The sequence below is a fragment of the Macaca thibetana genome, chromosome 2 (assembly GCF_024542745.1).
Source record: "Macaca thibetana thibetana isolate TM-01 chromosome 2, ASM2454274v1, whole genome shotgun sequence".
Lineage (NCBI taxonomy): Eukaryota > Metazoa > Chordata > Mammalia > Primates > Cercopithecidae > Macaca > Macaca thibetana.
In genome coordinates this window covers 101,351,520-101,378,229 of record NC_065579.1, presented here as the reverse complement: position 1 = coordinate 101,378,229, position 26,710 = coordinate 101,351,520, and the positions used below count along the sequence as shown (strand labels likewise).

General features: G+C 42.0%; 1 protein-coding gene across 7 annotated transcripts in view; it reads left to right on the top strand.

Annotated features, from left to right (window-relative positions):
- SETD2 (SET domain containing 2, histone lysine methyltransferase) overlaps nucleotides 1-26,710 on the top strand; it is a 155,236-nt gene that overhangs the window by 15,093 nt on the left and 113,433 nt on the right. For all 7 annotated transcript variants that reach the window (XR_007723493.1, XR_007723491.1, XR_007723492.1 and 4 more), the window contains exon 2: nucleotides 25,754-25,769. Coding sequence is in view for 4 of the 7 variants with exons in the window: in XM_050780541.1 (XP_050636498.1) it covers nucleotides 25,754-25,769 (16 nt within the window). In the remaining 3 variants the exon portion in view is untranslated. The remainder of the gene's footprint in view (nucleotides 1-25,753; nucleotides 25,770-26,710) is intronic.

Below are 26,710 nucleotides of genomic sequence, written 5' to 3'. Positions count from 1 at the left end.
TGAGGAACCTCAGATGCAGTGGTAAATCAAAGGATATTTTTGAGGTTGGGCACAGTGGCTCATTCCTGTAATCCCAGCACTTTGGAAGCCCAAGGTTGGCGAACCATGAGGTCAGGAGATCGAGACCATCCTGGCCAACATGGTGAAACCCCGTCTTTACTAAAATACAAAAATTAAAATTAGCTGGGCATGGTGGCGGGTGCCTGGAGTCCCAGCTACTCAGGAGACTGAGGCAGGGGAATTGCTTGAACCCAGGAGGCGGAGGTTGCAGTGAGTCAAGATTGCGCCACTGTACTCCAGCCTGGTGACGGAGCGAGACTCCGTCTCAAAGGAAAAAAAAAAAAAAAGATATTTTTGGATATACCAAAAGACTCTGAAAAATGATAGAAAATTTGGTACTCTAAAAATAGAGGGTTTTGTTCTTCTCTAGGGCAGCTGATACTTTTTATACCTAGCATACAAAAAAATTCAGTTTTCTAAGTCTGTCAGTTTCTAACTGTATGAGGCAATTAAAAATGTTATATTTAAACTCTTTTCATTATATCGAGCCTTTTAACCTAATGTTTAGAACAACTAGCTGAGATAGAACTCTTGAACTCTTGACAGTTTATTCAGCTAACATTTGTTGAATGCTAGACTTGTGATAAAGATACAGAAATAAGCACAATGTGCTATGGCAGGGATGCCTGACTTAGACTGGGATGGGGATCAGGCGGGCAATCAGGAAGGGCAGCCCAGAAGAATACCTGAACTTAGCCTTGAAGAGTAGGACTTAGGCAAAAATGGAGTAGGCAGATGGTAGAGGATGTTCTAGGGCCACATTATGGGGGAGGATACAGAGAGAGGATTAACCCTATGCCGATTTCCCCTTCAGTTTTTACCCAGTGTAAATTGCTGAGTGCTGTAAGAGGTGTCTAGTGTAGGGAGTCCTTTTACTATATCTAATAATTCCTCATCTTTGTGGCTCGCAACTTTTTTTTTCCCCTTTAGCTTGCTCATTGTGACTTCTCATGGCTGTGATTTTAAACGGGCAGGGGAGCTAGTGCCTCTAATTTTATAAAGGGAAGAAAAGGAAGTGCGAAGAAGTACAGATAGTGCTTACTAGCTAGTTTAGTGGCGTATCAGAACTTGGGTAATATTCGTTTACCAATTTGTCCAAAACTAACTTTTTAATGATGTTAAAGAATAACATTTAGAATAGCTGCCATTCATAAACAACTGGATTTCTGTATTGAGTTACTTGTTTTCTAAAGGTCTTCAGAATTGACCTTGATGTGCTTATAATTGTTCAATTTGGAGGGTGCAGGTGATTCTGTATTTGAGTTGGTTCTTTCCTCTGATTTTGCAAATGTATATGCTGGAGGATTACTGGTGTGAGTATCATTCAGCAGAAGGTAAGCTGGATACGGGGACCATTCAGATCTGCCTGATGTCTGTCCAGGTACCTTAAGTAGTCTGAAATCTTCATTGGAAATGAGCTTAATCCATATGAAACTCAAGCTTTCATTCACCATTATTCCCTATATTAAGGGACAGAAAGAGAAACATATACGTAGATAACTTGCCTTTTGTTAAGAGGGATTTTTTTTTTTAAATGCTTTCCTCATGTCATGCATACACGAGAAAGCATTACTGCTTATGCCACTTTTGTTTTCTTTTATCACTGCATACTGTGTCCAGGTGATGGGAAAGTCTAAGTTCAGGGGTACTCTTAGGACTTTAACTCATGGTTTTTGGACAGAGGAACAGAGTTCATAGGTAGCAATAATGAACATATTTGTGGGAGCATAAAAGGATATTCTTCCTCTTAGCTAATATTAGAGAAATTAAAGTAGACATGGATTAACAGGAGAGAATATACAATCATGGCCACTTTTATTATTTTTATTTTTATTTTTTGAGACAGAGTTTCATTCTTGTTGTCCAGGCTGGAGTGCGATGGTATGATCTTGGCTCACTGCAACCTCTGCCTCCTGGGTTCAAGCAATTTTCCTGCCTCAGCCTCCCGAGTAGCTGGCATTACAGGCCCCCACCACCATGCCCAGCTAATTTTTTTGTATTTTTAGTAGAGATGAGGTTTCACCATTTTGGCCAGCCTGGTCTTGAGCTCCTGCAGGTGATCCGCCCGCCTCGGCCTCCCAAAGTGCTGGGATTACAGGTGTGAGCCACCGTGCCTGGCCCATGGCCACTTTTAAAAAAGAAATTTGTATGTAAGTTGATTGGATGTCTATAAAGTTTTTCCTACTGGAAAATGGGATTTTTATTATTCTAACCTCAGTTCTAAGTCAAACATCATTAATTTAAGACCCTAATTAATGATCGTCTGATTCAGAAATGTGCATTTATTTGAAGTTCATTTAAAAACCAGTGCTCATTTTAGAATAGTATAGAGGTAGAAGGTATAAAAAATTGGAGAACACGTGAACACAGATTGTACTTTGAAATTTCCCTGTTAGTTTTTGTATCTTTTGTCTTCATTACAAGAAAGTTTGAGGGGAGTAACATTGTTCTGTTTCAATAAAGTTTCAGGGCCAGGCACGGTGGCTCATGCCTGTAATTCCAGCACTTTGGAAGGCTGAGGTGGGCGGATCACCTGAGGTCAGGAGTTTGGGACCAGCCTGGGCAACCTGGCGAAATACAAAAATTAGCCAGGCGTGGCTGTGGGTGTCTGTAATCCCAGCTACTTGGGAGGCTGAAACAGGAGAATTGTTTGAACCCAGGAGGCAGAGGTTGCAATGAGCCTAGATGGCGCCACTGCAGTCCAGCCTGGGTGACAGAGCGAGATGCTTTATCAAAAACAACAACAACAAAAAACACAACCAAAAAAACAAGTTTCAGGTTGGTTATGTTATAGTTGAAGCCTAGGTTTACTAAAATATACTTTTAGCCCACCAGTGAGTATAATACTTTAATTTTGTAAGAGGGTTCTAAGCATACCTTTATGAACAAGAGTGCAGAAAGTGTAGGAGCTGAAAGAAAAAAAGTCTTAAAAAATGACATGCTGGCGGGGCACAGTGGCTCACACCTGTAATCTCAGCATTTTGGGAGGCTGAGGCAGGTGGATCACCTGATGTCAGGAGTTTGAGACCAGCCCTGGTGAAACCCTGTCTCTACTAAAAATACAACAATTAGACGGGCTTGGTGGCGCATGCCTGTAGTCCCAGCTAGTTGGGAGGCTGAGGCAGGAGAATCGTTTGAACCGAAGAGGCAGAGGTTGTAGTGAGCCGAAGAGGTTGTAGTGAGCCGAGATCACGTCACTGCACTCCATCCTGGGTGACAGGGTGAGACTGTGTCTCAAAAAAAAAAAAAAAAAAAAAGACATGCAGTGGCTAGACTCGGTGGCTAATGCCTGTAATCCCAGCACTTTGGGAGGCTGAGGAGGGCAGATCACCTGAGGTCAGGAGTTCGAGACCAGCCTAGCCAACATGGTGAAACCCCGTCTCTACTAAAAATATAAAACAAATTAGCGGGTGTGGTGGCGAGTGCCTGTAATCCCAGCTACTTGGGAGGCTGAGGCAGGAGAATCACTTGAGAGGTGGGGGTTGCAGTGAGCAGAGAATGCACCATTGCACTTTAGCCTGGGCAACAGAGTGAGACCCTGTCTCAAACAAACAAGAACAGATACGTTACAGCTTACATTTATTGAGTATAAACTCTCTGCCAGGCACTATATGAAGGAATTTTTTTTTTTTTTTTTTTTAAAGACAGGGTCTCACTCTGTCACCTAGACTGGACTAGTGATACGAACCTGGTTCATTGCAGTTTTGACTTCCTGGACTCTCAAGTGATTCTCCTGCCTCACCCTTCCAAGCAGCTGGGACCACAGGCACATGCCAGTATACCTGGATAATTTTAAACTTTTTCTGTAGAGACAGGGTCTCTCCATGTTGCCGAGGCTGGTTTTGAACTCCTGGCTTCAAGCGATCATCTCGCCTTGGCCTCCCAGAGTGCAGGGATTACAGGCATGCGCCATCATGCCTGGGCTATATGAAGGATTTTTTTTTTTTTTTAATTAGATGGAGTTTTGCTGTGTTGCCCAGGCTGGAGAGTAGTGGCATGACCTCGGCTTACTGCAACCTCCACCTCTGGGTTCAAGTGATTCTCCTGCCTCAGCCACCCGAGTAGCTGGTATTAGAGGCGCCTGCCACCATTCTGGTTAATTTTTGTATTTTTAGTAGAGACGAGGTTTCGCCATGTTGGCCAGGCTGGTCTCGAACTCCTGACCTCAGGTGATCCACCTGCCTCGGCCTCCCAAAGTGTGGGGATTACAGGCATGAGCCACCATACCCTATATGAAAGATTTTAAGTAGACATTCATTCTCTTTTTAAAGTAAATATAGTACTATTTCAGTTTTATAGCTAGCTTCTTTGGCCTCCATTTCTTTTAGTAACTTAAGTTTAAAAATTTTGGAGTCAGTATTCAAATTCAGGTTGACTGAATGTAGGAGCTTTTGCTCTTATACATTGTACTGTGGTACCTCTCCAGCTGATATTTTGAGAGTACAGGATGGGAGATAAGAGCAAGTGGCACATGCCTTCTGGACAGAGGTACTAGAAAGACCATAGCAGACAATTTAGGCTGTATAACTTTTTTTTTTTTTTTTTTGAGGCAGGGTCTAGCTCTGTTACCCAGGCTAAAGTGCAGTGACACCATCATAGCTCACTGCAGCCTTGGACTCCTGGGCTCAACTGATCCTCCTGCCTCAGCCTCTTGAGTATCTGGGACTATAGATGTGAGCCACTGTACCCAGCTAATTTTTTATTTTTTGTAGAGACAGAGCCTCGCTGTGTTGTCCAGGCCAGTCTCAAATTCTTGGTCTTAAGCGGTCCTCCTGTTAGGGCTTCCCAAAGTGCTGAGACTACAGGCATAAGCCACCACACTTGTTCAGCTGCATAGTTCCTTTTAGGTTATATAGTTCTTTTTTTTTTTTTTTTTTTTTTTTTTTGAGACCGAGTCTGGCTCTGTGGCCCAGGCTGGAGTGCAGTGGCGTGATCTCAGCTCACTGCAAGCTCCAGCTCCCGGGTTCACACCATTCTCCTGCCTCAGCCTCCCGAGTAGCTGGGACTACAGGCGCCTGCCACCACGCCCGGCTAATTTTTTGTATTTTTAGTAGAGACAGGGTTTCACCTTGTTAGCCAGGATGGTCTCGATCTCCTGACCTCATGATCCGCCCGTCTCGGCCTCCCAAAGTGCTGGGATTACAGGCTTGAGCCACCGCGCCCGGCCTTAGGTTATATAGTTCTTAAACTGTATACAGACCCCAGCTGATTCCAAAACGTGAAATCTGAAATGCTTCAAAAGTTGAAACCTTTTTAATGCTGACATGATGCCACAGTGGGAAATTTTACACATGAACTCATGTGAGGGGCTGCAGTCAAAACACAGCCAAGCCAGGTATGGTGGCATGCACCTGTAGTCCCAGGTCTTCAGGAGCCTGAGGTAGGAGGATCATTTGAGTCCAGGAGTTCAAGGCTGCAGTGAGCTGGGATTATACTACTGTACTTGCTCCAACCTGGACAACAAAGTAAGACCCCGTCTCTTGAAAACAAAAACAAAACACAGGCATACAACACAGTTTATTCCATGTCCAAAAATTATTTTAAAATATTGTATAAAATTACCTTCAGGCCATGTGTGTAAGGGGTATATGAAACATAAACAAATTCGGTGTGTAGACTTGGGTCCAAGATATCTGGCCCCAAGTTATCTTATGTATATGCAGATATTCCAGAATCTGAAAAAGTTTGACATACTTACTGTCCCACCTGTTTTCAATAAGGGTTACTCAACCTGTAGTTTTTTTTTCGTCATTCTAGTTAAGATGTTTGCACATTGTCAGTTTTGATATTTCAGTGTTCTCACCTCTGTAGATGTAGGCATGAAAACCAGCTGACTACTTTGACTTTTGGATATGATAGTGTCTACTATTTAATTCCAAGCCATATTCTGTTATTTTTAAAATATTTATTGTTTGATTGATTGATTGATTGATTTTTTTGAGACAGAGTCTCACTTGTCGCCCAGGCTGGAGTGCAGTGGTGTGATCTCAGCTCACTGCAGCTTCTGCCTCCTGGGTTCAAGTGATTCTTGTACCTCAGCCTCCCGAGTAGCTGGGATTACAGTTGTGTGCCCAGCTAATTTTAGTATTTTTAGTAGAGACGGGGTTTTAACCATGTTGGCATGAAATACTGGCCTCAAGTGGTCCACCCGCCCTGACCTCCCAAGGTGCTGGGATTACAGGTGTGAGCCACTATGCCTGGCCTTACTTCTTTTTCTGTACTTATTTATTTTTTATTTATTTTTTTGAGATAGGGTCTCGCTCTGTCACCAGGCTGGAGTGCAGTGGTGTGATTTTGTCTCACTGCAACCTCTGACTCCCTGGTTCAAGCCATTCTCCTGCCTCAGTCTCCTGAGTAGCTGAGACTGGGACTATAGGCATGCGCCACCAAGCCTAGCTAATTTTTGTATTTTTAGTAGAGTTGGGGTTTCACCATGTTGGCCAGGATGGTCTCTATCTCTTGACCTCGTGATTCGCCTGCCTCGGCCTCCCAGAGGAGGGAGGATCCTCTGGGATTACAGGCGTGAGCCACCGTGCCCAGCCGGACTTACTTATTTTTACAATTTTTTTAGAGACAGGGTCTCACAGTGTTGCCCAGGCTGGTCTCGAACTCCTGGGCTCAAGTGATCCTCCCGCCTTGGCCTCCCAAAATGTTGGGATTACAGGTGTGAGTCACTGCACCTGGCTTCTGATATTTTGCCATGTTGTTTCTGTGAGGTGTACATTTGCTTCGTCAGCTTGGAGTAGTTCTTTGTCATAGGGCATAAGATTTGGTTTTCTCAAGTGAGCTGTTTATAGCACTTAACTTTTGTCTCTGATTAAGTGGCTAGAAATTTGACAGCTAGAGCTGTGGGACAACTGCATTTTCTTAAGTTCTGGTGTAATGTGGCTGGGCTCAGTGGCTCATGCCTGTAATCCCAGCACTTTGGGAGGTCGAAGCGGTGGATCACGAGGTCAGGAGATTGAGACCATCCTGGCTAACATGGTGAAACCCCGTCTCTACTAAAAGTACAAAAAATTAGCCGGGTGTGGTGGCGGGTACCTGTAGTCCCAGCACTCGGGAGACTGAGGCAGGAGAATGGCGTGAACCTGGGAGGCAGAGCTTTGCAGTAAGCCGAGATCGCGTGACTGCATCCAGCCTGGGCGACAGAGAGACTCTGTCTCAAAAAAAAAAAAAAAAGTTTTGGTGTAATGTAACTTGACATTTGAGATATAAAACAAATAGATAAAGTTCTGATAAAAGTTTGTTTTATAGATCAACTAGCTTTATTATATGAATATACAGTTATATACTGTTAGTATTTAATAATGAGCAATTTACAGAAATTAAAAAGATCAGTAGACCAGATAGCAATTCTAATCTGCAAAATGATGTTAAAAAATGCTCTTATTTTTCCGTTTACCTTAAGAGCACAAAAGATACTTTTTGCAGGAAATGAAAATTTAGCACTGTAGTGCCTTATCCTAAAAGATTACAGATAGGTGGAAAGTGGATTTAAGTATTCGGAATATTAGTATTTGTCTCCTTGAACACAGAACAATTTTATATCTACTTTTGTTAAGGTTTTTTTCCCCGATAAAGTTTTTTTATTTGTTTTTTGAGACAAGGTCTTGCTCTGTTGCTCAGGGTGGAATGCAGTGGTGAGATCTTAGCTCACTGCATTCTTGACGTCCTGGGCTCAAGCAGTGGTCCTACCTTATCCTGCTGAGTACCTGGGACTATAGGATTGCACCACCAAACCTGGCTAATTTTTAAATTTTTTGTAGAAATCTGCCCTCACTATGTTGCCCGGACTAGTCTTGAGCTCCTGGGCTCAAGTGATCCTCCTGCATCAGCCTCCCAAAGTGCTGGGATTACAGGTGTGACCCACCATGCCCAGCCCCAACTTTTATTTTTCCATTTTGAAAATATAAGCCAATGAGCCAGGCGCAGTGACTCACGCATGTAATCCCAGCACTTTGGGAGACTGAGGTGGGGCAGATCAGCTGAGGTCAGGAGTTCAAGACCAGCCTGGCCAACATGGTGAAACCCCGTCTCTGCTAAAAATACAAAAAATCAGCTGGGTGTGGTGGTGATGGGCGCCTGTAATCCCAGTTACTCAGAAGGCTGAGGCAGGAGAATTGCTTGAACCCCAGAGGCGGAAGTTACAGAGAGTAAGTTTGCACCATTGCACTCCAGCCTGGCCAACAAGAGCAAAACTCTGTCTCAAAAAAAAAAAAAAAAAAAAAAAGCAATATATATATAGTATTCCCCTCCCCCCGCCACAAAGTAGCATACTAAATTTGCTGTTTTTCCTTAACAGTACATTCTGGAGCAGTATACAGAGATCTTCACTATGACCTTTTATTTTAATTAATTAATTAACTTAGATTCTTACTCTGTCACCCAGGCTGGAGTGCAGTGGCACCATGTCATCTCACTGCACCCTTGGCCTCTGGGGCTCAAGCAGTCCTCTCACCTCAGCCTCCCAAGTAGCTGCGACTACAGGTGCACACCATCACACCTGGCTAATTTTGCTTATTTTTTCTAGACGCGAGGTCTCACTATGTTGCTCAGGATGGTCTCGAACTCCTAGCCTCAAACAACCCTACTGCCTCAGCCTCCCAAAGTGCTGGGATTACAGACAGGGGAGCTACCACGTCCAGCCCATTATTATGATCTTTTAGATCAAAGTTTGTAATTAGAACTTTTTGAAGCTGCATACTACCTACCACATTGAATGGATGTACCAGGGTTCTTCAGTCACTGTTGAAACCTTTTACTAGCACACAGATAGCCTTCTGCAGTTTATTTTAACCTTTTTCTATATGAAATGGATAGTGGTGCATTCAGTGCATTGTAATTCACAATCATCCTACATTATCATTTGGCTTTGCCTTGTAAGAATATGTGTTTCAAGTGTTTTTTTTTGAGGTATGGATAGCCTTTACCCTACTTGTAGTTGTGTTAGTTGACTTGAAACCTTTTCCTTCTATACCTCAGACATTAATTGCAATTAAAAAAAAATGCTTAAACTCTTTACCAAAACCAAAAAATAAAAGATGGCTATTTTTATTGCATTTAAACTTTTGTTCCATGAGAGTACTGAATTGTTTTTTAATGTGTTTTGATTTTGGTCGGGTGGTAACTTACGCTAGAAACTTTTTGTATTGTTGTACTTGCTATGTTACTAAAATAGAAAGCGGCCCATGTATATTTTTTCTTTTTTCTTTATAACTAAAGAAAACTTACTTGTGAAACATGAAATAATAAAATTATTTTCAGAAGCATTTTTAATATTAACATGAAAGTAAGCAGTTATTTATGATGGAAAGAAATCTGAAATATGTATAAAAAGAGATCTTGTCTTTATGCTGTCTTTCCATTTAATCACATCGCAGGTTTTATTTTCGTGTTTTTATTTAGAAGGTAGGTTTTTCAGAGCTGATTTGCATGAAAGGCTGTAACTTGAAAGAGCTGTTTTTGTATTCTCATTTAATGTGGTTAAGCAAGAGTAGTACAGGAAGGCTGACATAAGTACTTAGTCTGGTAAAATACAGAATAGGTACCGTTTAAACATTAACCAGCCGAGTGTGGTGGCTCACGCTTGTAATCCCAGCACTTTGGGAGGCTGAGGCAGGCAGATCGCTTGAGCCCAGGAGTTTGAGACCATCCTGGGCAACATGGTGAAACCCTGTTACTACTAAAAATTCAAAAATTAGCCAGGCATGGTGGTGTGTGCCTATAATCCTAGCCATTCGGGAGGCTGAAGTGGGAGGATCACTTGAATGGGGCAGGGGTTGGGGGTGTGAGGTTGCAGTGAACCAAGATCACGCCACTGCACTCCAACCTGGGCGAGGGCAGTGAGACCCTGTCTCACAAAAAACAATATTAACCAAGTGAGTTTATAGTTACAGTCTACAGTCTAATTAAAATAAGCCATCTCCCTCAGAAACCTATCTCATATCTTTCTTTGTATTCGATACTTAGAAGTTTTAATTTTTATTTATTTATTTTTATTTGAGACAGAGTCTCACTCTGTCACCCAGGCTGGAGTGCAATGGCATGATCTCAGCTCACTGCAACCTCCACCCCACTGGTGTTCAAGTAATTCTCATGCCTCAGCCTCCCAAGTAACCGGGATTGCAGGTGACTGCCACCACACCTAGCTAATTTTTGTATTTTTAATAGAGACAGGGTTTCACCATGTTGGCCAGGCTGGTCTTGAACTCCTGACCTCAAGTGATCCACCCGCCTCGGCCTCCCAAAGTGCTGGGATTACAGGTGTGAACCACTGCACCCAGCCAGTTAACTCTTTCTGTGTGATTCATTGGCTTAGTATTAAAGATGAATTTCAGCTTTTATTCATATTTGTTTTTTGAGGCTTATTTGGTATTGGGAGTTTTCCTCTCTCACTTTTTGCTAATGAGGAAAACAAGTGGATAATTTAAAAGATTAACTCAGAGTAGTGAATAAAATTACGAATTCAATTGAATACAGTAGTCTTCAACACTGGGCTCTAAAATGTTCAGGTTAGGTCACCTGTCGTAGTTCCAATTTATGGGTTTTGGAAAAAGCAGATTGCTTTAACAGGTGAATATAATACACTTTATGTAGTGTATCTATTTGGCAGACAAGTAGAGAAACATTTCAGGCATAAATACAGTTGTTAACATTTGGGATTATTGTCTTAACCTTTCCTCACTGATTGGAATTCTGTGGTGACACATTTGAGATTAGCTTTGTTAACAGTCACTTCTTGTTAGAAGTGACTTTATTTAAAGAAAATAAGTTAGCTTTACTCACTTGTGTAGTAATTCCACGTTAAAATGAAGTTTCAGCTATTTTGGGGGTGTAAGAATAGTTGATAAGTATGGTCAGGTTATTTTTTTCTAGATTTAGTTGGTATACATCGATCAGTAGGATTCTCTGTATGTTTGAGATACTAGTTGAAGATGGGGACTTAAACAAGTGAGAAGGAGCGCTTGTATATCAAGTCTACTCATGCTAGTTCAGGTTAGCATACTTTTCCTAAAGTGCTTTACCTGAATTTTCAGTGTCTTTGGTAAAGCAGTGTATCGCTGATAGCTTTATTGACCACATAAATAACATATATTTATCATCAGTGTTTTTTTATAATTCACTTGTCTTCATGTGTCCTTGTTCTTAGATGAGAATGCAGCAAATTTCGTAAATTTTTATGGCCTATGTATTTTGCTTTTTCTACATGTCAGTTTAGAGATGTTTACCTCTTTTCCTTTAAGAATTGCTTGAAAAGGCCAGGTGCGGTGGCCCACGCCTATAATCCCAGCACTTTGGGAGGCCAAGGCGGGCAGATCACGAGGTCAGGAGATCGAGACCATCTGGCTAACATGGTGAAACCCCATCTCTACTAAAAATACAAAAAATTAGCCGGGCGTGGTGGCAGGCACCTGTAGTCCCAGCTACTTGGGAGACTGAGGCAGAATTGCGTGAACCTGGGAGGTGGAGCTTGCAGTGAGCCGAGATTGCGCCACTGGACTCCAGCCTGGGTGACAGAGCGAGACTCTGTCTCAAAAAAAAAAAAAAAAAAGAATTGCTTGAAGTAAGAAAGCTGAAAACTAGTACTGTTAAGGAGTTTCTTTTTTTTTTTTTTTTTTTTTTTTTTTTTTTTTTTGAGACGGAGTCTCGCTCTGCCGCCCAGGCTGGAGTGCAGTGGCCAGATCTCGGCTCACTGCAAGCTCCACATCCCGGGTTCACGCCATTCTCCTGCCTCAGCCTCCCGAGTATCTGGGACTACAGGCGCCCGCCACCTCGCCCGGCTAGTTTTTTGTATTTTTTAGTAGAGACGGGGTTTCACCGTGTCAGCCAGGATGGTCTCGATCTCCTGACCTCATGATCCGCCCGTCTCGGCCTCCCAAAGTGCTGGGATTACAGGCTTGAGCCACCGCGCCCGGCCAAGGAGTTTCTTTGATTCAAAAAGTAATGAGAACATATGATAGGAACGGGAATGTTAGGCCCAGGGGACATTATATAATAAGGACAAGATGTTGCCTTTGTTTCTTTGAAATTTAAACTATATGGGGAGACAAGAACAATAAATGCAGGTCAAGGCTGTATGTGATTGTTAGATTGTAAAGTATATGCTGTAGGAGTTGAGGAGTTTAGTAGTAATATCTGGAAAGGTAAGAAAAGGATAGGAAAAGGCATAATAATGCTGAGTACCTAGTAGACATTCAGATAATTGTCGAAGGAAGGAAAGGCATTAGTGGTCCCTGAGTGAATTAAGATAGATATGGGGGTGATGTGGTATGTGTATGGTGTGGAGGCTGAGAGGGAGGAAGGTGGTGAAACAACAGCAATACGAAAAATAATTTGATAGCTTTGGCAAGATAAGGGAGTCCCGGTCTCCATAAAAAGCTAAAAAAAGTAGCCAACTGAGGAGACTTGGGTGGGAGGATCTCTTGAACCCAGGAGTTCGAGGCTGCAGTGAGCTATGATCGTGCTACTGCACTCCAGCCCAGACTCTGGGTGGCAGTGGGTAACAGAGCAAGACCCTGTCAAAAAAAGAAAAGAAAGAAAGAAAGATTTTGAACAAGACTATCTAGATTTGAACTTAAAAGAGACCACCATCGCTATTGAGATTCCTTCTGGGGAGTACTGTAAAAGTAGCTTAACTAGGTAGGAAAATGATAATCCCAGGACTTTGGGAGGCCGAGGTGGGCAGATCACTTGAGAACAGCTTGGCCAACATGGTGAAACCCTGTCTCTACTAAAAATACAAAAATTAGCCAGGCTTGCCCGGGCGCGGTGGCTCACGCCTGTAATCCCAGCACTTTGGGAGGCCAAGGCGGGCGAATCACCCGAGTTTGGGAGTTCAAGACCAGCCTGAACAACATGGAGAAACCCCATCTCTCCTAAAAATACAAAATTATCCAGGCTTGATGGTACATGCCTGTAATCCCAGCTACTCAGGAGGCTGAGGCAGGAGAATCACTTGAACCCGGGAGGTGGAGGTTGTGGTGAGCCGAGATCGCGCCATTGCACTCCAGCCTGGGCAACAAGAGCAAAACTTTGTCTCAAAATAATAATAATAATAATAATAATAATTAGCCAGGCATGGTGGCTAACACCTGTAATCCCAGCTACATGGGAGGCTGAGGCAGGAGATTCGCTTGAACCCAGGAGGTGGAGGTTGCAGTGAGCTGAGATCGTGCCATTATACTCCAGCCTGGGCGACAGAGTGAGACTTAGTTTCAAAAAAAGAAAGTGATGATACTGTAATCCCAGTACTTTGGGAGACCGAGGCAGGTGGATCACCTGAGGTCAGGAGTTTGAGACCAGCCTGGCCAACATGGCAAAACCCCATCTCTACTAAAAAATAAAATAAAAAAAATTAGCCGGGTGTGGTGGCGGGTGCCTGTAATCTCAACTACTTGGGAGGCTGAGGCAGGAGAATTGCTTGAACCTGGAAGGCAGAGGTTGCAGTGAGCCAAGATCGCACTATTGCACTCCAGCCTGGGCGACAGCAAGACTCTTGTCTCAGAAAAAAAAAAAAGTGATAATAATGTCAAATGTTTATTGAGTGCTTCCTATCTTCTAAGTAGTGTTTTTGGCAGTTAAATGCAGCTGTAAACAAGATAAAACCAAATCTCTGTCCTAAAGAAGCTGTATTCTAATGGGAGGAAATGGACATTGCATAAAATATTTATAAATAAAAAATAAACAGTCAACCCTCATATTAGGGATCCTAGTCTTCCACTAGGAAGACTGGGCACAGTGGCTCACACCTGTAATTCCAGCACTGTGGGTGGCTCAGGCGGGTGGATCACAAGGTCAAGAGATCGAGACCATCCTGGCCAACATGGTGAAACCCTGTCTCTACTAAAAAATGCAAAAATTAGCTGGGTGTGGTGGCGGGTGCCTGCAGTCCCAGCTACCTGTGAGGCTGAGGCAGGAGAATTGCTTGAACCCGGGAAGCAGAGTTTGCAGTGAACCGATATCACACCACTGCACTCCAGCCTGGTGACGGAGCGAGACTCCGTCTCAAAAAAAAAAAAAAAAAAAAAAAAAAATAATAATAATAAAGGCTAGGAATAAAATAAGGTACTACAGTATAGAATGATGGGAGAATCTCAAAGGAAATAATATTTGAGGTGTCATCTTTTTAAAAAAGTTATTTTAGGTTCATGGGGTACATGTGCATGTTTGTTACATGGGTATGTTGCATGTTGGTAGGGATTGGGCTTCTAGTGTGCCCATTACCCAAATAGTAGTGAACATTGTACTCATTAGGTAATCTTTTTTTTTTTTTTAGATGGATTCTCACTCTGTTGCCCAGGCTGGAGTGCAGTGGTGTCATCTTGGCTCACTGCAACCTCTGCCTCCTGGGTTCAAATGATTCTTCTGCCTCAGCCTCCCAATAGGCGGGATTACAGGCATCCGCCATCGTGCCTAGCTAATTTTTGTATTTTTGGTAGAGACGGGGTTTTGGCATGTTGGCCAGGCTGGTCTCGAACTCCTGACCTCAGGTGATCCACCTATCTTGGCCTCCCAAAGTGCTGGCATTATAAGCATGAGCCATGGCACCCGGCCATTAGGTAATTTTTCAACCCACTGCCCCATCTGTTGGAGCCCCAAGTGTTAATTATTTCCATCTTTATGTCCATGTGTACCCATGGTTTAGCTCCCACTTACAAGTGAGAACATGTAGTATTTGGTCTTCTGTTTCTGAGTTAGTTCACTAAGGACACTGGCCTCCAGCTCCATGCATGTTGCTGCAAAGGACGTGATTTTATTCATTTTTATGGCTGTGTGAGGTGTCATTTTATTATCGAGAAGCAGCAGTCTGGTGAAGATCTGGAGGGAATGGTATTCCAAGAAGGAACAGCAGGTGAAAAGGCTGTGAGCCAGAAATTATCTAGGAATGTTTGAGGGACAGAGAGAAGGCTAATGTGACTGAAACCTAGAGAATGAGGAGGAGGGACTATGGAAAGAGGTAAGGTCAGAAAGAGGGTAAGCAGATATGTGGAGTGGGCTGTGAGCAGAGAGGGAAAAATTAAGGACAAATGAGGTTTTGATCTGAGCAGTTGGGTAGATGGTAGTGTTACTGTCATAGGAATGACTTGGGGAAGGACTGAATTAGGTATATGGGATAATCGTCATCAGTTCAATTTTGACAATGCTATATTTGAGATAAATAGGAGGTATCCAAGTAGTACCCAAAAAGGAAGTCCCTATTAGCTGGATGGGTGGGAAGAGCCAACAAATGAAATTAAGGAGGAGTAGCAGTGAGGGGAGGAGGAAAAACTGAAGAATGTGGTCTGTGAAAGCCTAGGAAAGAAATTGAGGCCGGGCGCGGTGGCTCAAGCCTGTAATCCCAGCACTTTGGGAGGCCGAGACGGGCGGATCACGAGGTCGGGAGATCGAGACCATCCTGGCTAACATGGTGAAACCCCGTCTCTACTAAAAAAATACAAAAAACTAGCCGGGCGAGGTGGCGGGCGCCTGTAGTCCCAGCTACTGGGGAGGCTGAGGCAGGAGAATGGCGTGAACCCGGGAGGCGGAGCTTGCAGTGAGCTGAGATCCGGCCACTGCACTCCAGCCTGGGCGGCAGAGCGAGACTCCGTCTCAAAAAAAAAAAAAAAAGAAATTGATCACTAGCTTTAAGATGCCGGTCTAGTAACTTATTTAAAGCTGTTTGGCTAATGAGAATGAATAGAGAAGAGAGAGAGAGACTGATGATAGAGGAGAGGAAATAAATAGAAAATGGAAGTCCTTGAGGCAAGAGGATAGGACACTGAGCAAAGTGGTGGGATCATCAATTGAGAGTGGTCATGGAGATTATGGTGATAGAGATTTGGGGTAGGGGAATGTGTGAAATAGGCATCTGGGAGAGTAAGGAACAGAGTGGCACAAGCCATAGAGTTAGTAAATGGCAGGGACAGGATTCTGACCTAGGTATCAAAGTTTGATTTTTTTTCTGTATTAAATTGCCACCCTAGGCCAGGCGTGGTGGCTCATGCCTGTAATCTCAACACTTGGGAGGCCAAGGCGGACAGATTGTTTGAGCTTAGGAGTTCTGAGACCAGCCTGGGCAACATGGTGAAACCCTGTGTCTACAAAAAATATAAAAATTAGCTGGACGTAAGTGGCGTGTGCCTCTAGTCCCAGCTACTCAGGAGGCTGAGGTGGGAGGATAGCTTGAGCCCGGGAGGCAGAGGTTGCAGTGAGGCAAGATTGTGCCATTGCCTCCAGCCTGGGTGACAGGCAGGTCCTGTCTCAAATTTAGAAAGCCACCCTAACAAGCAAAGTAGTAAATACTAAAGGTGTGTTTTCATAGAGAATCAGAAAAATTGCGACCAGGTGAGCCCAAAAGTGAAGCTTAAAAGAAAGCACCTTACTAGCTTTTCTACTCATGGCAATTATTATTTGTTACCTTGTATTATAGTTATTTGATGTACCTCTGTGGTATGTTACTTCAAGTAAGTATAAAATTCCTGGTGGGGTAGAGACCGTGAACTAACATTTTGCCTTTACAGACCTAGCACTGCTTTTACAAGGTGGATCCTTAAATGAGTATTGAACAAATAGCCTCTGATTGATATGAGAAGTGATATTTATAGTTAAGTGTTGCCTTTCTAAAATGTCATTCAGGCAGGGTGCGGTGGCTCACACCTATAATCCTAGCACTTTGGGAGATCAAGGTGGGTTGATCACTAGAGGTCAGGAATTTGAGACCAGCCTTATCAACATGGTGAAACCCTGTCTCTACTAAAAATACAAAAATCAGCTATGCATGGTGGCACATGCCTGTAATCCCAGTTACTCCAGTGGCTAAGCGAGGAGAATCGCTTGAACTCCGCAGGCGGAGATTGTAGTGAGCCAAGATCGCACCACTGAACTCCAGTTCGGGTACCAGAGTGAGACTCTGTCTCAAAAAAAAAAAAAAAAAAGTCATTGAGCAGTCCATCAGCATGGTTGTGTGCTACTGAGATATGTTTTGATGCAGTTTTCACATTTGCCATAAGCCCTGCTCACTGTTGGTAGTTAGCTAGGACGTCCATTCCCTACCAAAACTCTGGCATAGTGTGGCTCAGGATGTGGCTCAGTGTGTTTAGAAGAGGTTTGCAAATGTGTGTGACCATAGTCTGAGCAGAAAGCTAGGTAGATGTGACCTTTTGTGATAAAAGTTAATTTTCTGGCCGGGCGCGGTGTCTCACGCCTGTAATCCCAGCACTTTGGGAGGCCGAGGCAGGTGGATCACAAGGTCAGGAGATCAAGACCATCCTGGCAAACATGGTGAAACCCCGTCTCTACTAAAAATACAAAAAATTAGCCGGGCGTTGTGGCTGGCGCCTGTAGTCCCAGCTACTCTGGAAGCTGAGGCAGGAGAACGGTGTGAACCCAGGAGGCAGAGCTTGCAGTCAGCCGAGATCGTATCACTGCACTCCAGCCTGGGCGACAGAGGGAGACTCCCAAAAGTATAATTAAAAAAAAAAAAGTTTTAATTTTGTAGATTTCTGCCTGATGCATATTTCTAGATCACTGAAGATTGGAGGAAGTTTAACTCTTGAATATATAACACCATAGGTGCTTAAATGTGTAAATGTCAAAGCATGCATGACTTTAACTCATTCATTCCAAACTTTTTTTTCCCCCACAACAGATGCTTCCACCTGTACTTGCTGGGAAGCAGATCAAGGATTTAGAAACCTAAAATTAAAACAAGACTTGAGGTACAGTGTAGGATGGGGCAGCAGGAGCAGTGAAATTCCTCTTGTTTCCTAATGGTGAAGATAATCACTTAGTAATTGAGAAGAGTTCCCTGCCAATATTTCTGTTTCTATCTTGCTTTGGGTGGGGGACAACAAGCACCTTCCTTCTAGGGAGTTAAGGGTACTACTCTCCTGCCTCTGGGCTAGGATATGTTAAAAGCAATGTTAGGAAATACTCTTTGGTGTGTAATTGGTGGCTTCCTTTCTTTTGTTACCAGTTTTCCTGTCTTTTAAGTTTTCTCTTCACAATATCGTTACCCCTGTAATCTCGTACTCCAGAGTCTAGTTTTTATGTAGCTTATTTTTGTCAGTGCTTACCAGAATATAAATTTAGGAAGATTTGAAGAAATGTTTTTCCATCTGAGGCTCTAGGATTTCCAAGGGTCCACATATTCTTTTTTTTGAGACAGGGTCTCTCTCTGTTGCCCAGACTGGAGTGCAGTGGTGTAATGTTGGCTCACTGCAACCTCTGCCTCCCGGGTTCAAGCGATTCTCATGCCTCAGCCTCCTGAGTAGCTGGGATTATAGGCATGTGCCACCACGCCTGGCTAATTTTTGTATTTTTAGTAGAGATGGGGTTTCACCATGGTGGCCAGGCTGGTCTCCAACTCCTGGACTCATGTGATCTGCCTGCCTCGACCTCCCAAAGTGCTAGGATTATAGGCGTGAACCACAACGCCTGGCCCCCATATTCTTAAGGGTTGGGGATTCTGTGAGAATTTTTTTTTTTTTTTTTTGAGATGGAGTCTCGCTTTGTCGCCCAGGCTGGAGTGCAGTGGCCGGATCTAGGCTCACTGCAAGCTCCGCCTCCCGGGCTCATGCCATTCTCCTGCCTCAGCCTCCTGAGTAGCTGGGACTACAGGCGACTCCGCCGCACCTGGCTAGTTTTTTTGTATTTTTAGTAGAGACGGGGTTTCACCATGTCAGCCAGGATGGTCTTGATCTCCTGACCTCGTGATCCCCCCATCTCGGCCTCCCAAGGTGCTGGGATTACAGGCTTGAGCCACCGCGCCCAGCCTCTGTGAGAATTTTTAACAGCTTTTCATATTTGATTATCTTTAAGTTTAAAAAATAATTACAGAATGGTTTAAAAAATAGAGATTTCCACTGGGTTCAGTTGCTCATGCCTGTAATCCCAGCACTTTTGGAGGCTAAGGCAGGAGGATCGCTTGAGCTCAGGAGTTTGAGACCAACCTGGACCACATAGACCCCTGTGTCTACAAAAAATAGATATTAAAATATATTTTTTAAAACACAGAGATTTCCTGTATACCCTTCACCCAGATTCCCTAGATAAGAACATTTTACCGCATTTGTTTTGTCATTTTCTCTTTGTATACATATATATACACATCATTACTTTTTTCCTGGAATGCTGGAAATTTGCAGACACGATGCCTCTTTACTACTATATCTCAAATGTATATTTCCTAAAAACATTACAGTGATCAAATTCAGGAAATTAACATTGATACAATATTATTTTCTAACCTACAGACCTTAAAAATTATTTTGACAAGTTTTAAGTTTAAAATTCTCTGCAATGACAGTTTTCAAATGAAATAAATTTTAATAGGCTAATTTTTGTTTTCTGTCAGAATTCTTGAACTGTGATCTATTCTTATATCTGACAGTGTTTTTCTTTAAATGAGGCCTATACTTCACTCAAGTGTAAGAAACACTGTATTTTAGTTTTCGTAAGAAATCTTTAGGTAGGAGTGAGTTTTTGAAGTCTTTGCTTATTAAAATCAAGATAAAGTAAAAAGCTATTTCTGATTTGTAGTTAGGAAATTCAGTGGAAGGTCTGGAGTAAGACCTAGGATCTCACTTTTGGCTGTCCACCTTGAGGACAGGAATACTCTCTGTCTTGTCTTAGTTAAGTTCTTATCCAGATTCTTAAATATTTTTGATGACAAGGAAACTTAAGTATCCTGTACATTGACACATGTAGTTTTGTTTTTGTTTGAGACAGAGTCTCCCTCTATCTTCTAGGCTGGAGTGCCGTGGCACAATCTCTGCTCACTGTGTATCTTCCACATCCTGAGCTCAGGGGATCCTCCTGCTTCAGCCTCCCAAGTAGCTGAGACTATAGGCATATACCACCACACCTGGCTAGTTTTTGTAGTTTTGTAGTAGACTTTGTCTCAGAAAAAAAATTAGCCCATTGTGCTGGCTCACACCTGTAGTCCCAGCAACTCAGGAGGCTGAGGCAGAAAGATCACTTGAGTTTGGAAGGTGGATGCATCAGTGAGCCAAGATTGTGCCACTGGACTCCAGCCTGGAAGATAGAATGAGACCATGTCTCAAAAATAAATAAATAAATAAAATGTACTAAAAATGAGTTAAAAGCTGTCATTCTGTAACTTCTATTTGTTGATCCCAGTTCTGACTTTTAGAATTGCACAAAATAAGATTATTTTATCTTCTAAGCTTTCTGATAGTTTGAAATAAACCACTATGGTCCTGTAAATCTTTTTTCTTCTAAGGTAGATAAAAATACTTCTATTTAGCTTTAACCATTTCTTGTGTGACATGATATCCAGAATAGATTTCTTTACTATCCAACTTGTTTGTATTTATTAATACGCTTGATAGGGCCAAACTGCTCTTATTTATCGGGCTTCCCTTTGTAAGTCTTACTTCTAATGTCCTAGCCTAGAGATTGGTTGGTTTTTTTTTTTTTTAAGTCATGTCATTCTTTGGTTCCTTGAGCTTGCCATGACTAAAACTCTTAACTAAGTCTTTTTCCATATATACCATGTGACCTAATAGAGATTTATCTTCATGTTGATATGAATTCTTTAAATATAATTCCATCAGCAAGCTGCAGATTTGCCCACTTTACTATGTTTGTGACAGATAACTGGCTAACATCCTTTTTTTTTTTCCTCTGTAGTAGTTTTTCAGAAGAAGAAATAGGCTATTCTAGCATGATCTCATCCTGTGGAGTTAAATACTTGTTTTCATATGCTTCCTTATTTTTTATGGTAGGGAGTACAGGAGGTTTAATACTCTTAACTTCTTGTTTCCATACCTTTGTTTCATCAACCTTTCTTCAAAAACTCTCTTCTTTGCTCTTGATATTATTTACCAAAACAAGTGTTCTTTTTTTTTTTTTTTTTTTTTTTTTTTTTTTTTACTGGGGTATACTTGTAGCTTTATAAAGTCAATGTCCTTATTTCTAGGAATAACCAGGAAGTATATATTCTCTTGCAAAGCAACAACCAAATCTTTGTGGGACTGTATTAGTTTGCTAGGGCTACCATAAACACAGTATCACAGATTGGATGACTTAAGCAACAGAAATACATTATCTCTCAGTTCTGGAGGCTAGAAGTCCAAGAGCAAAGTGTCAGCGGGGTTGGTTCCATCTGAAGGCTGTGAGGGTAAATCTGTTCCACGTCTCTCCCTTTGGCTTGTAGATGGCTGACTTCCACCTGTCTTCACATCGTCTTTCCTCTGTCCTTATCTCTGTGTCAAAATTTTTCCTTTTTATGAGAACACAAGTTATGTTAAATTAGTGTCTACCCTAATAACCTCATCTTAATTTCTTTTTCTTTTTTCTTTTTATTTTTTTATTTTATTTTTTTTTAATTTATTTATTATTATTATACTTTAAGTTGTAGGGTACATGTGTATAACGTGCAGGTTTGAGTATATGTGCTGCCGAAGCGAGCACAAAAACAAGTGTTCTTATGTTAAAAACATTTGTAGCCAGTTCTTGCTGTTAATTGTGGTCTCACAGTTGTATTAATTTCTTCAAAAAGGTCCTGCCCGCTTATTGCTGCAGCAGTCTACTCTTCCTGGCCATGGCTAGGTCTCCTACCTAGGAAGACTCTCCTGGAAATGGTGTACTTCAACTCTAAAATAATACTCTGACCATAATTTCCAGTTCTTCCACCTTATTGACCCTTCTGCCTCTCTTCCTAGTTTCTACCAAATCCACTCTTTGAAGCCCTCAGTATCTTGTCCCTACCCTGTTGAGTTTATCAGCTTTTACTCCCTGTCTATTATTTAGGGATCTTTAAGTCAGTCATTTTAATATTTTTGAGAAATCAGTTCTCTCAACTTCTTGCCTTCTACCCCTCTTGTCCCGCCTATCTTGCTGGATTAATTCACTAGTTGTTGCCTCTGATGGCTTAATCCCTTCAACAAAAATAGAATAAGTATGCTAATAAGCTCAATTATAAATTAGTAATGTCCAACTTTGGGCAGCAACATTGAGGATTACAGTCTACTTCCGTTTCTGTTACCTACACTTGAATTTTCTTTGTCTTTTACTCTGTCTCTTCTCCTAGCTTTCGGGGGAAAGAAACTAGTTCTGGGGGAACTAATTATGTCAGAAAAGTAGAGACCAAGAGTATGCTTGCTTTATTTTGAAACTAATATATCTTCACTTATCTATAGCTCCTTCTCTATTTTTCTTTTCTTTTCTTTCTTTCTTTCTTTCTTTTTTTTTTTTTTTGAGACGGAGTCTCGCTGTGTGCCCCAGGCTGGAGTGCAGTGGCGCAATCTCCGCTCACTGCAAGCTTTGCCTCCCGGGTTCATGCCATTCTCCTGCCTCAGCCTCCTGAGTAGCTGGGACTACAGGCGCCCACCACCGCGCCCGGCTAATTTTTTGCATTTTTAGTAGAGACGGGGTTTCACCATGGTCTCGATCTCCTGACCTTGTGATCCGCCCGCCTCGGCCTCCCAAAGTGCTGGGATTACAGGCCTGAGCCACCGTGCCCAGCCTTTTTTTTTTTTTTTATTGAGGCGGAGTCTCACTCTGTCGCCCAGGCTGGAGTGCAGTGGCGTGATCTCACTGCAACCTCCCAGGTTCAAGCGATTCTCCTGCCTCAGCCTCCCAAGTAACTGGGATTACAGGCACCTGCCATCATGCCTGGCTAATTTTTGTATTTTTGTAGAGATGGGGTTTTACCATGTTGGACAGGCTGGTCTTGAACTCCTAACCTCAGGTGATCTGCCCGCCTCAGCCTCCCAAAGTGCTGGCATTACAGGCTTGAGCCACTGCACCCAGCCTGTGTCTCCTTCTCTTGAGATCACTTCCTCAATCTAATTTAGTGATTCCATAATTTTTCTGTCATCTAAACAACTTGTCTGCTCACCAACTCTATGATGAGGGAGGGTAGCAAGATACAGAATGGCTTATATGTTTTTAAAAAGAAAAACAATGATCTCTGTTTAAAAACCACACCCAAGTGCATGCACAAATGAGTGCAGAAAGCTCTCTAGATCGAAGTGTTAAGAGTAGTTGTCTCTGGAAAGTTGGATTGTGGACTTTTCCTTTTGCGTGTTTGTAATTTGATTTTTATCTATTAACATTAAATGCTTTTAATGATGAGAAAATTTCCCTCCAAATTTCTGATTGTGCTTATATTCTTTTATTATAAACATTTTATTTTATCAAGTTCTGGGAAATGTCGTTTCATTTCTTTTTTTTTAAACACCTCCCCCTCCCGTCTTGTCATTTCTGTCAAACAATTCTTTGATTTCTAAAATGGACCTTCATTATTCTCCCTTCCCTCCCAACTCCACAAAAATTTACAATATAACCTGAGCCTATTTTTGTCATATTTTGTCAGGATTATTCTTTTCATCTGCCTGTCCAAAATAGAACTGCTGAAGTTTAAGAAAGTGTTCTGGTCACCTTTGTATTTCCAGCATTTCATATGTGTGCCTACTATGCAGATAAAGCCTGTGGTTGGACATCTCCTGGTACCTTCTGTCTTCTTGAAAAAATTTCAAATGGTACTAATTTAAATCTAAGATACCATAGGTTCTAATATGCCATCGATTGTAAGAAAATGATTATTTTATGAACGTTGAGAAGTGAAAAAATTTTTCAGTTAAAACTGTGATACCATTGATAGCATGCATCCTGTGGGCAAAATGTATATCATAGAATTGATGAAGTACAGTAGTGCTAACATCACATTTATGAGGTTTTTAGTGGTTTTGGAGTAGAAAAAAATGGTTAATTTTGGCACTGCTTCAGATCTCATTCATGTATTATCAGCTTACTGCCCCCACCCCCCGATCATTACTTGGTTTTGTATGGCTACCACAGACACTGGTGAATGGAATGAATTATGATGAAGTTAGGCCTACATTTGGGGAAAAGGGCTTTGCATGTTTCCTTTCAGGAACATTGAAAACAGATTGTTGTATTCCAGTCTTGCCACATAGCCCAATGAGTGACTAGCTGAAAATACAAATCTTGCTGTCATGTCCTTTTGTAGCTTCCTTTTCTCCAAGTAGACAGTCCCTTAGTATGCCTTGATGTGCTAGTGTACACCAGACTTGTGGCTTTTGATTTCTCTTAGTCAGTGTGGTTACCTTTGTTAGAACATAACCCAGAGAGCTGCACACTGTGTTATGGAGCAGATGCATTGTACTGTGGAATAGTCTTGCCTTTGGGACTGTTGAACAGATACCAAAAGAGATTGAGAAGCATTGATCCATAAGATGAAATATGATTCTTCTCATGAGAAACCTGACCACTGCCTCCTACTCCATCTTATTGTTGGCTTCTTTCTGCCTTACACCTTATATTCAGGTAATACTGAACTGTTTATAGATTCTTTACACATATTATTCTGTGTTATTTTGTGTGTTTGTGTGACGGGTTTTCACTCAGTTGCTCAGACTGGAGTGCAGTGGCATGATCTTGGCTCAATGCAATTTCTGTCTCCCAGGTTCAAGCAATCCTCCCAACTTAGCCTTCCTTTTAAAAATTATTTTTTATTTTTATTTTTTTTGAGAAAGAGTTTTGGTCTTGTTGCCCAGACTGGAATACAATGGCACGACCTTGGCTCACTGCAACCTCCACTTCCCGGGTTCAAGTGATTCTCCTATCTCAGCCTCCCAAGTAGCTAGGATTACAGGCACGCACCACCATGCTTGGCTAGTTTTGTATTTTTAGTAGAGATGGGGTTTCACCATGTTGGCTAGGCTGGTCTTGAGCTCCTGACCTCAGGTGATCCGCTGGCCTCGGCCTCCCAAAGTGCTGGGATTACAGGCATGAGCCACCGCACCTGGCCTAAAAATTATTTTTAAGAGAGATGAGGTTTTGCTATGTTACCCAGGATGGTCTCGAACTCCTGAACTCAAGTGATCCTCGCAACTTAGCCTCTTAAAGTGTTGGGATTACAAGTGTGGGCCACTATGCCCAGCCTTATTTTATGTGTTAATCTCTGACTCTGCCTGGGATCTTCCCACAAATGTATTCTTCAAAAACGAATCCTCTCTTCAGGAATTTTTTTTTTTTTTTAAAGACAGCCATCACCACAGCTGGAGTGCAGTGGTGTGATCATGGCTACCTGCAGCCTCGACTTCCTGGGGTCAGGTGATCCTCCCACCTCAGCCTCCCAGGTAGCTAGGACTAAAAGTGCACGCCACCATGCCTGGCTATTTTTTTGTATTTTTTATAGAGACAGGGTTTCACCATATTGCCCAGTCTGGTCTCAATCGCCTGGGCTCACCCATCAGCTGGCCTCAGCCTCCTGAAGTGCTGGGATTACAGATGTGAGCCACCACACCTGGTCAGGAAAAATTCTTTGCATTCCTATTTTCCCACTAAACTGAGTTGCATATCATCCTCTTTGCTGCCTCACTATACATATTTCTATTCTTATATTTACTCCATTATGTTGGAATTACTTTTGTTACAAGTTTCTTTTTTGTAACTTACAGGAAGCTGAACTTTTTGAGGGCAGGGATGCTGCTTTATTCAAATTTGGTCTCTAGGACTTAGCATAGTATGTGGCACTATCTTGAGTAAATATGTGTTAAACTAAATGTAACTGAGTCTGAAGGAATGGACAATCCATATAGAATATACCTGTAGGTAGTAAGTATCCTAAGTTTTAATACAAATAACTATTATTTCAATTGTTTTTAAGTATTTATGATTTCTTTTTATTCTTTTGCATGTTTTCTTGGCTGAATGGAAATAGAGAAGAAGAAAATGAGGTAAGTATAATTTAACTAGTCATTCAATGATTATGACACTGACCACTAAACACATTTTAGAAATTGGGTAAAAGCTGAAAATACTCAAAATGTAGCTATCATTTTGAATGTCAAATGAAGTAATAGTTTTTAATTTTGTTTTTAGAGCCATGGTAACTTATCCCAGTGAGGGATGTTGTGTATCTCAAAAAAATGGTTTTTAAACTTTAGAGCTTCAAGAGATTTAGGAAAGGTAGAGAAAGTTGGAAGTTCTAAAAATATCTTTTACTTGTTTTTTATGTATTGAGCTTCCATTTAAGATTTAACTTGAAAAGTGGATTCTGTTTCTTAAAAGTATTTGGCTTATGCCTGTAATCCCAACACTGGGAAGCTGAGGCAGGTGGATCACTTGAGGTCAGGAGTTTGAGACCAGCCTGGCCAACATGGTGAAACCCCATCTCTACTAAAAATAAGAAAATTAGCCAGACGTGGTGGCTTAGTCCCAGCTACTCAGGAGGCTGAGGCAGGAGAATTGCTTGAACTGGGGAGGAAGAGGTTGCAGTGAGCCAAGATGGTGCCCCTGCGCTTCAGCCTGGGCAACAGAGCAAGACTCTTGTCTCAAAAAAATAAAGTATTTGGAATTCACTGCTCCATGATAATACATGTGACAGTATTTACTTTCCAACTTGAATGACTACTATGTAATTTTGAAAACTGATTTCAGATTTTACTGTGTTGAAAGGGAAGTTATTCTCTTAAATAGCCGAAGTGGATTGAAGAACATGAATTAGAAGAATTTTGCATATGGAAAGTATACCACCATCTTTAATTTAGCATTGAGTTTGTTGCTGTAGATTTTTCTGATGCTCTTTCTGCAACCTATGTTATGTCTTGAACTTCCAAAGCTCACCATTTCCTTTGGTGATTTGGCAAAAAAAACGTGGAGGAAGTAGTCTTCTTAG